The sequence below is a fragment of the Pelecanus crispus genome, chromosome 15 (assembly GCF_030463565.1).
Source record: "Pelecanus crispus isolate bPelCri1 chromosome 15, bPelCri1.pri, whole genome shotgun sequence".
Classification (NCBI taxonomy): domain Eukaryota; kingdom Metazoa; phylum Chordata; class Aves; order Pelecaniformes; family Pelecanidae; genus Pelecanus; species Pelecanus crispus.
Window position 1 is genome coordinate 6,357,274 of NC_134657.1, and position 9,831 is coordinate 6,367,104.

The following is a 9,831-nucleotide window of genomic DNA, read 5'->3' on the forward strand; positions in this document are numbered from 1 at the left end:
TCCGGAGATGAACACAGCTGGGAAGCAGTGAGTGTCACGGAACAGAGAAGAGTCTTAGCATCGCTTTGCATTACTTGCGTTCTTCCAGGGACTGTCTCCTCCCCATCACTGGTTTATAAGCAGGATGATGTTTCCCTGGCAGGGGCTGGTTAGACAGGAGCTGTTCTTGCACAGGGTCTTTGAGCAGTGGTGGGCATACCTGGGGGCTACAGGAGTTGTCTGGGGCTAGAGCTATTCCTGCCTGGGTAACACTTTGGTTTTCCCCCATGTCAGTGCCGCTGAGAAGGGAAAGCCCACCATCTACCACCTGCAGCCATGGAAGGGGGTGTGCAGCTCCTCAACCGCGACGGCCACAGCATCTCCCACAACTCCAAGCGGCACTATCACGACGCCTTCGTGTGCATGAACCGCATGCGTCAGCGTGGGCTGCTCTGCGACATTGTGCTCCACGTGGGCACCAAGGAAATCAAGGCCCACAAGGTGGTGCTGGCGTCCTGCAGCCCGTACTTCCACGCCATGTTCACAAGCAAGTAGCGTCCTCTCTTCCCCATGGCCAGGGTCTCCCTGCTCTTCAAACCCTCTCTTCCCCACAAAGCCCTCCCCTTTCTGTCCCGCTCCCTCGTCTCGCTGCCCTACCCTATGGCGATATCACCTCTGTGAGCAAGTGCAGTAATGCTCCTCATTTGGCTCCCTTCCATAAAGCCCTTTGCCCGTAACCCCTCGCGCAGGTATCTTGATGCCCACCCTGCAGACATGGACCCCATTCCCTAGAGTATACTGCTGCTTCTCCTTGCTAAGAGGTGGGCAAGAGACCTGTCTGGGCTGTGATGCTGGGCTGTGGAGGTGGATGCAGCTTGTTCCATGCATTGTCAAGTCTTCCTCAGGGGAAACAATCCTGCTGTGGGAACTTTGCTCATGTCTAGTATCTGTGTTGCCCCAGATGAGATGAGTGAGAGCCGCCAGACCCACGTGACGCTGCACGACATTGACCCGCAGGCCCTGGAGCAGCTGGTGCAATATGCTTACACGGCCGAGATTGTGGTGGGCGAGGGGAATGTGCAGGTAGGAGTTTCCCCCCAAATCTCTCTTCTCCGCAAAAGCGTTCTGTACGAGACTTACCTCCTGGGGGCTCTTCTCTCCCTCTGCTCAGCACTTTCAGCTGTTGTTCTGTGATGGCACCTGCATCTAGCAGTGGTCAGGGAGTTGTCTGCTCCCCTGCACCTAGAGGTGTGGCTCCTGCGACTGCTGTGGCTGAGAATGGCTCCTCAAAGCACTATGCAATGGCCAGGTCTAGTCCTGAGCATCTGCCGTTCTCCTGCCATTTCCTGGCCCTGTGGGGAGTTACGGGTGTCCTTCTCAGCTCTTCTTTGTCTTAGTCCTGTTGGAAACAAAGAATGCTTTGTCCCCTATGTGCTTGTGTGCCTGAAGGTGCCCAGTAAGCCTGTTCTGTTATTGACTTGCAGTGAGATGAGGGTGAAAATGGTTTCCTTGCCCTGGAAACTCTCTTTTCCCCCATTCTTTTCCACTGCCAGACACTTCTTCCTGCTGCCAGCCTGCTTCAGCTCAACGGTGTGCGGGATGCTTGCTGCAAGTTCCTACTCAGCCAGCTTGACCCATCCAACTGCCTGGGGATCCGGGGTTTTGCTGACACGCACTCCTGCAGCGACCTCCTCAAGTCTGCGCACAAGTATGTCCTCCAACACTTCGTGGAGGTGTCCAAGACAGAGGAGTTCATGTTGCTGCCTCTTAAACAGGTGAGGTCCTGATGGGAGTGTGAAGGTATGGGTGTGGCAAAGCTTTTTGCGCTCGGTCCTGGAAGGCACAGTGTGCATTTCAAGAGCCCAAGGAACCTGCACTGAGGGGACAGGGTTTGGCAGGGGAGTGTACCCAGATTCTGTGCTTTGGTCCTCTCTGTTCGGTAGAGAGACAATACATGGGAAGAGTGCTGTCAGAGAGCGAGCTTAATCCTGTGTGAAATAGGTATGGGAGGGTAGCACAGGGGATAATTGCTGTCGGTGGTGCTTGCCACGTGAGCTCTGAGCACACTGCTCTCTCTCTGGGAGCACAGGCCAAGGAGTAAGTCCTGGCTGCCCTGGTCACGTAGCTGTGATGTTTAATTCGGAGCTCAGCTAATGTTTCCTGCTGCTCTTCATGTGGTGCCAGTATGGCCCCCGGCTCATCACTGCCTGCAGGGTGCTGTGCTGTGCCCTGGCCAGCGGGCATTCCTAGTCCTTGCTCTGCACCACCCGACCCTGTACGGTCCCTCACCAGGATACCAGACACTTCCCTTCACCCATTCTCGGGCAGTGGGGTGCGTGGCAGCAAGAGGAGGGTACGCATCTCCACTTGCTCCAGCTCTGTCGTCCTTGGCAGGTGAAGTGAGCGAGCTGGGAACAGCCAGGGCACCTGGCTCTATCCCACGAAATATTGAAGGGATGGGTGCAAGCAGAATCGCCTGCCTGGTCTCACTGATGTTGATTGGAAGTGTCAGGCATTGCAGCAGCTTCAGACACAGAATGGGGGGACTGAGCCAAGGAGGATGATCGAGGGCAGAGCTGTCTCCACGCCAGTGCTGCAAGGAGAGGGGAGGCACAGCTGCACCTGCCTGGTTCGGGGGACCCGGTTGCTCTTTGGATCCTTCTGCATTTAGGGAGAGAGAGAGTAGCTGTACACCCCTCAACCACCAGCACCTATAGGAGGTGGAGGCTCTGCCTCTGGCAGTGCTGTTTTTCTGGGCCAGTTACCTGTGTGTGTGAATGTGTCCTTTCCTCCCAAACCACACCAACCAACACTTGCCCTTTCCACCCCGCTCTGCAGGTGCTGGACCTCATTTCTAGTGACAGCCTCAATGTGCCATCGGAGGAGGAGGTGTACCGGGCTGTGCTCAGCTGGGTCAAACACGATGTAGACAGCAGAAGACAGCATGTCCCTAGGGTGAGTCTGCCGGGGAAGCTGTCCTGGTTCTACCCACGAGCTCTGAGTGCCTGCTCTGGGTGGATACACAGCGGAAGGAAGCCGCAAGGTGGCCAGAGGGCAGGGACAGCAGGTCTCTGCCATAGCACTTCCAGTCCAGGCATAGATGAGGGTGTTGCTGAGAAAGTTCAGTCTCACAGAGTGAAGTCCAAACTATTGACAAATCCAAGGGGATGCCCTGTCTGACCCATGGCAGCTTGGGCACGTGGAGCTCTGGGGAGGATGTGGGCAGCAGGAGAGCTCAGCCCTGCCTGCAGCCTTCCTGAGCTTTCACGTACAAACAAAAAGCTCAGGCAAATTTGAGCGGGGAGGACTTCTTTTAACTCGTGCTTTTGTCTCTCTGCATCTGCACCTTGGAGCATGGATCTGCGAGCCTCCTGCCTGCCAGAGGTGCAACTGGAGAAGACATGGTTAAGCACTTTCCTTCGGGGCTGCCAGTGCTTGGCACAGCGTGGGCACCCTCTCACGGATGCAGCCTCGCACTGCAGTGGAGGCTGTCGGTGCCTCCAGCAGCCCTGGCTTCCTGTCACCTTGCCGCTCTCATGCTTCCAGGCAGGCAGCGGGTGGGAGCAGTGGGAGGAGGCATCCTTAGGTGTCCTCCCGAAGGCTGCGACTGAGATGGGGCAGGATGAGGAAGACTCTGTCTGTGGGTTTCCCCCGGGTTTCCACCTACCCCAGGGCTTGACCCTAGAGAAGTGCTGTCTCCACCCTTGCTGGTTGTGTGCGCTCAGACATCCCTCCTGTGGGCAATGCAGGCAACATGGGGCGTGCTGGGCAGAGGGAGGTGGTGTCTGGGCTCTGCAGCCCCGCAGCGAGGATTGTCACTTGTAGTATGGGTGCTGGAAGAAGATGTGGGCACTGGCAGAGGGCAAGGTGGGGATCTGGGGTGGCTGTGGGACTTGTCACGGCCGGGCCGAGGGCTCCTGGCTCTGCAGAGACATTAGGGCTGAATTGCTGCACGTGCTTCGGTGCCCTTTGTCACCGGGTGCCTGTCCTGCCAAGCGAGCAGGGTGACATCTCCAGGTGGAGTCAGCCTTGCCAGGGTCCCAGGGGTTTGTAGGGGAGCTGTGGGGGCAGCACTGGGACGAACCCTTCCTGCCCTGCCGATGGGGTGCGACTCCTCTCCCCTCAGCTTATGAAGTGCGTGCGACTGCCCCTGCTGAGCCGGGACTTCCTCATGAGCAACGTGGACACAGAGCTGCTGGTGCGGCATCACTCGGAGTGCAAGGACCTGCTGATCGAAGCCCTCAAGTACCACCTCATGCCGGAGCAGAGAGGGGTCCTTAGCAACAGCAGGACGAGGCCGCGGCGCTGCGAGGGGGCCAGCACCGTGCTCTTCGCTGTGGGTAAGGCCCCGCCGCGCGCTCACGTACACGCAGACCCCTTCCCAGGGCCTTGGACTGTTGCTTGCTCTGTTTGCCGTCCTGTGCGCAGGTGGGGGGAGCCTGTTCGCCATCCACGGGGACTGCGAGGCCTATGACACGCGGACGGATCGGTGGCACATGGTGGCCTCCATGTCGACCCGCAGGGCCAGAGTGGGCGTTGCTGCCATTGGGAACAAGCTGTATGCCGTGGGCGGGTAAGGAGGGCACGGCGGGCGTGCACAGGGAGCTGGCAGGGATGCCTTCAGCCGCCTCCGAACAGAGCCGATGGAGAGAGCGGCACAGAGCTGCTCTGGGAGCAGGGATGGCCAGCAGAGCCTCCCGGGGCCAGCCTCTGGATGAAGCAATCCAGTATCTCAGGGTTACTAACTGCAGGAGTAGCAACTGAAGACTACTCCCCTGCCCCTGCAGTTCCGAGCAGCGAGTTTGCTAGCTCTCTTTGGTGCCGGCTACGTCCTAGACTCGCGCTGTTTCCTCCCGTTTGCGTTAGCCCTGTGCTGCAGGCTGTTCAGAGCCTGCTAACTCCCCAGCCCACCTCTGCCCCAGTGCGTGGGGGCCCTCTGAGCCCTGCCTTCTTTGCAGGCCACCAGCAGAGCTCAGCCAAGGGCTCTGCACTTGCAGCAGGTCCTTCGGTGCACTCTGTCTGCAGGATGCTGGGCAGGGGGGAGAGGGGAGGGGTGGTGACAGAGACCAAGGCTTTTGGTCGGCTTCAGAGCTGTAGGACCAGCCTGCAGCCTCACCTGCATTTCAGGCTTCCCAGCTCTTACACGCTTTCCCTTTTTCTCCCTACAGCTACGATGGGACCTCTGATCTGGCCACAGTGGAGTCCTATGATCCTGTCACCAATTCCTGGCAACCTGAGGTGTCCATGGGCACCAGGAGGAGCTGCCTGGGTGTAGCAGCGCTTCACGGGCTTCTCTATGCTGCTGGGGGATACGATGGGGCCTCGTGCCTGAACAGGTAGGGGATTGCCTGGCCACAGGCTCCTCCACTGCTCTTGCATGCTCTGTCCTTGGCGCTGGGTGCCTGGGGAGCCGACAAGGCCTGCTCCTGACAGATGGACCGGCCCCAGAGTAGATATCTTGCAGTCCAGCTCTGTCTTCCAGTGTCTTTGGTGCAGGCAAAGTTTCTTCAGGGAAAAACCCATTTTGTAGCCCTGTGCCACAACAGAACGTAGCCTTTGTCAGTCCTTCCCTCCGTTTTCCCCGTCTGCTCCCAAGCTTCCTTGGGAGCTGCCCCTGAGGGCCTGTGTCAAAGAGCTTTGGCCTGGGCTTTGCCAGTGTCACACCTTCTGTTCCTGTGTCCCTGCCTGCTGCAGCGCAGAGCGGTACGACCCTCTGACAGGCACCTGGACATCCATCGCTGCCATGAGCACCAGGAGGCGCTACGTCCGGGTGGCAACGCTAGGTGGGTGATGGCATGAGGACCTGACTGGCTTCTGTGCAGACTGTCTCTTGCATTTCTGGTGGTTCTTTTTGATGTTATTCTGTTCTAGTTCCTGCCCCTTCTTCCTAGATTACCTAGCTGTGAGTCCGGGTAGCCCAGCCATTCCTTTGCCCTGTCCTGACATGCTCCCTGCCCCTGCCCTCCTCCTCAGTCTCCTTAGTAGTTGGGTTTCATCACATTCTGGAGGCAAGTCCTGAGGGGACCCACAACTCGTTCCTCAGCTCCTTTGTGCCCCTTCTACTTTGGAGCAAGAGGACTGGCTGTGGACGATCACCTGTCCCTGGAAAGGAAGAGACAACCTTATTACTCCTTCATTATGAAAGCAGGATGGTCCTTTTATGGATGATCCAAGTGGTAGCACGGGGTCAAAACTGTCTCTACCAGGAGTGTCACAGCAATAGGTGCAATGCTGTGATGTCCCCTGACTCCACTGAATGAGTTCTGTCCTTAAGGAGGATGCAGTGTGGGAACTGGCCACTTCATTGCTCAGTGCAGCTATGGGGTTAATGCAAGTACCGCTGCCCAGCCTAGCAGGTGCTGGACCTCCCTGGGGATGCCAGGGTAGCACGCTGCTCCCCACTGTCCCAGGAACTGCTGGTGTCCCTGTGGTGCCTCTCCCTGCCCTGTTCTCTGGTTTCAGCTCTCGGTGCTGACTCAGAGGTTACCTCCCCTCCATCATCAGCTCATCCCCTCTGCCTGCCACGGCCTTTATTGGCATTCCCCTGCTCCAGCCTCCGCTGCTAAAAATAACCCATTGCTCTGGTGGGGAGCACTTGCAGCTCCCATAATGAGGAGGTCAAGAAGCAGCAGGCGAACGAGCTCTTCGGGAAGCTTGCAGTGTGGCAGAGAAATTGCTTGATGAATATTTCACAAGGCTCCGTCCCTCCGTGGGGAGGGGGAGCTGGGAGAGCCCTGCTGAGAGGAGCTTGGCTGCCAGGGGAGCAGGAGGCACTGCGGCTCAGCTGATACCTATACGGGCACCCTGAGCAGGAGTTGTGGGAGGCTGTGCTGGGGCTGGGGCCGTGCTCTTTAGCTAACTCCTGTGTGTGTGTGACTGTCTTTGCAGAAGGCAACCTCTATGCTGTTGGGGGATATGACAGCTCATCCCACTTAGCCACAGTAGAAAAGTATGAGCCCCAGGTAAATACAAGAGAGAGCATGCCTGGTAACCTTTTCCTTCTCCCCTCCTGATGAGTGCCTGGAAGGGCCCTGCAGAAAGCTGAGGGCCACACAAACTGCTAAAGAACTTAGCAGACAGTGAGAGATCAGCTATGCGTGGTCTCTTAGCAAACTGCTGCTGTACCTTAAGATGTGACCACTTCCTAGCAAGGTATTGCAGCAGCAGTGGAGCAGAAGGCGTGCTCACGTGAGCCTGTGCAATACAGACCTGCCTGCCTCCTTGGAGACTTAAGCCACCAGGCATGACTATGAGATGGAGTGGGTATCAGCCCGCTCCCCAGCTCTTCTGCAGGGGCAGAGTATCCAGGGTGCGATCCAGAGCAAAATGAGCCAAAGCTCATCCATGCAGGCTCCAAGATATGTCTTTGAGATTTCCAACCACCAGAACACTCTCTATCCCCATTGCCTGTAGGCCAGCTCAAGTTCTCTGGAAGAACGGTTCTTGTTCATGCCCTGAGCTGTTTCCAGCTTCCAGCTGAGGTCCTTGCTGCATGCACATCCAGAGCGGTTAGCGGGGATTGTGGCAGGCTGGGGACATGTGTTGGGCCTGGGGTCTCACAGCTCTGTTAGAGCAGGCTAGGCCACTGCAAAAAGATAAAAGAGAAGGTCCTGGAGGTTTTTCATGAGCTGTAAAGCCACAGTCATGACTTGTACGGATTTGAAATGGATACGGCTCAACCCCCATGACTGGGCTGGGATTCAGCTATGGTGTGACTGGTGGCCTGGCACAGAGATCCCTCTGCTCAGGCCCCTGGGATGGCAGGACTCCTGCCAGCTGTGGCTGTGCTTTCCTGAGCCAGTTGTCAGAGGTCTCTCCTGGGGCCTGCAGCTCTTCCTGCGGGAGAGTTGAAGGGAAAGAACTGGGGTCTCCCCAAAAGTCTTTTTGGGGGATGACCATTAGGTGGTTAGAGCAGGACTAATATCACAGGACTGGGTTGGCAGGGGTACATTGGAAATGGGTTGTACATCTGGCTGACAAACAAACATTGCCTCTTCCCAGATCAACACCTGGACACCCATTGCCAATATGCTAAGCCGCCGGAGCAGCGCAGGAGTGGCCGTGCTGGAGGGGATGCTCTATGTGGCTGGTGGCAATGACGGGACCAGCTGCCTTAACTCTGTTGAGCGCTACAACCCCAAAACCAACACATGGGAGAGCGTGGCGCCCATGAACATCCGTAGGTAAGGAGCTCTGCCCCTGCCACAATCCCGAGCTGCAGGGCAGCCTCAGCTGCTGCAGTCAGGAATGGGGATCCCATCTCACAGACAGCCTTGCCTTGCTTGGCACTGCAAAGTGTAAAATGCAGACCATGCCCCCGGGCCTGGCTAACGCTGCATTTGGCTGGCTCCATGCAGCTTGCACAAAGGCAGCCCATGCTCCCTGCTGCACTGTGAGGGACTGGTGCATGTGTGCCAGGAGGGCAGTGCGGGGACGTTCTGCAGCAGGCATTTCTGCAGAGGGATTTATTATCAGTAGTCTGTGTGGCCATAAAGGACCAGCTGGTATAGCTGGCTGAGGCCTCGTAGGAGATGTTGCCGGGCTGCGTGAGGATTCATGAAGTGTCTAGAGAACAAGTCTTATAAGGAGTGGCTGAGGGAACTGGGGTTGTTTAGCCTGGAGAAAAGGAGGCTCAGGGGAGACCTTATGGTCCTACCTGAAAGGAGGTTGCAGTGAGGTGGGTATCAATCTCTTCTCCAAAGTAACAAGGGGAAATGCCCTCAAGTTGTGCCAGGGGAGGTTTAGAATGGATGTTAGGAAAAATTTCTTCATGGAAAGGGTTGTCAAGCATTGGAACAGGCTTCCCAGGGAAGTGGTTGAGTCCCTGTCCCTGGAGGTATTTAAAAGATGTGTAGGTGTGGTGCTCAGGGACATGGTTTAGTGGTGGACTTGGCAGTGCTACGTTAATGGTTGGACTTGATGATCTTAAGGGTCTTTTCCAGCCTAAACAATTCTATGATTCTATGATTTAAGGCTTGGAAGTCCAAGGATTTTAGGCTCCTAGGGCCTGTTATTTAGAGGTGGCACTTCAGTGGGAGGAAGGTATCAGAGTGAAGGGGAAGATCTGAGGCTCTGTACTGCACTCTGCCACTGACTGACCGAGTCCCAGCGGTTCATTTTCACTGGGCATTTGTGAGGCTGGGCACTCCTTTTCATGGGGTGACAGAGCTCAGGCCAGTTCATCTGAGGTGCTGAGCTCCCCTACACCCCACATACACCGTGTTCGAGCCTCACACCCCTGTCATCTCTGCATGGTCATTCCAGGAGCACCCACGACCTGGTGGCCATGGATGGGTGGCTGTACGCAGTGGGCGGCAACGATGGGAGCTCCAGCCTAAACTCCATCGAGAAGTACAACCCCCGTACCAACAAGTGGGTAGCAGCCTCGTGCATGTTCACACGCCGGAGCAGCGTGGGGGTGGCTGTGCTGGAACTCCTCAACTTCCCGCCCCCCTCCTCGCCCACCCTGTCGGTGTCTTCGACGAGCCTTTGACAAAGAATCAGGACCTGCCTTACCTCAAGAGGACAGGGGTGCCTGGCGGAGCGCTAGGCCAGCGTGGCCGGCCCCGCGGGGCAGCCGGTCGCTGTAGGAGGAGAGCGAAGGTTCCGGCTGCTGCCTCCAGCCCCACCACTCCTGCGAACCCCCGGAGCCATCCCCGCTCTTGGTGCACACATCGGATCAGCACGACCACAGCAGTTAGAAATGTGCTTCCTGGACGAGCACCCTCCTTCTAGAGGGCGAGGAGAGGGGGGTGCTCTCTGCTCCGTTCAGACTCATCTCACCACTCGCCCAAAGGATGTGTATTTTCTTTGGGGAGGGGAAACTTTAAACCATTGCTGCTTCTTGGATTC

General features: G+C 57.1%; 1 protein-coding gene across 1 annotated transcript; it reads left to right on the top strand.

Annotated features, from left to right (window-relative positions):
• The first annotated feature begins 315 nt into the window (after positions 1–315).
• KLHL17 (kelch like family member 17) lies at positions 316–9,472 on the top strand. The gene is made up of 11 exons (XM_075721500.1): positions 316–526; positions 941–1,062; positions 1,533–1,754; positions 2,818–2,934; positions 4,106–4,319; positions 4,408–4,552; positions 5,148–5,315; positions 5,674–5,762; positions 6,868–6,941; positions 7,981–8,162; positions 9,244–9,472. The coding sequence occupies exons 1-11, from the start codon at positions 316–318 to the stop codon at positions 9,470–9,472; spliced, it is 1,773 nt and encodes a 590-aa protein (XP_075577615.1).
• Positions 9,473–9,831: the final 359 nt, after the last annotated feature.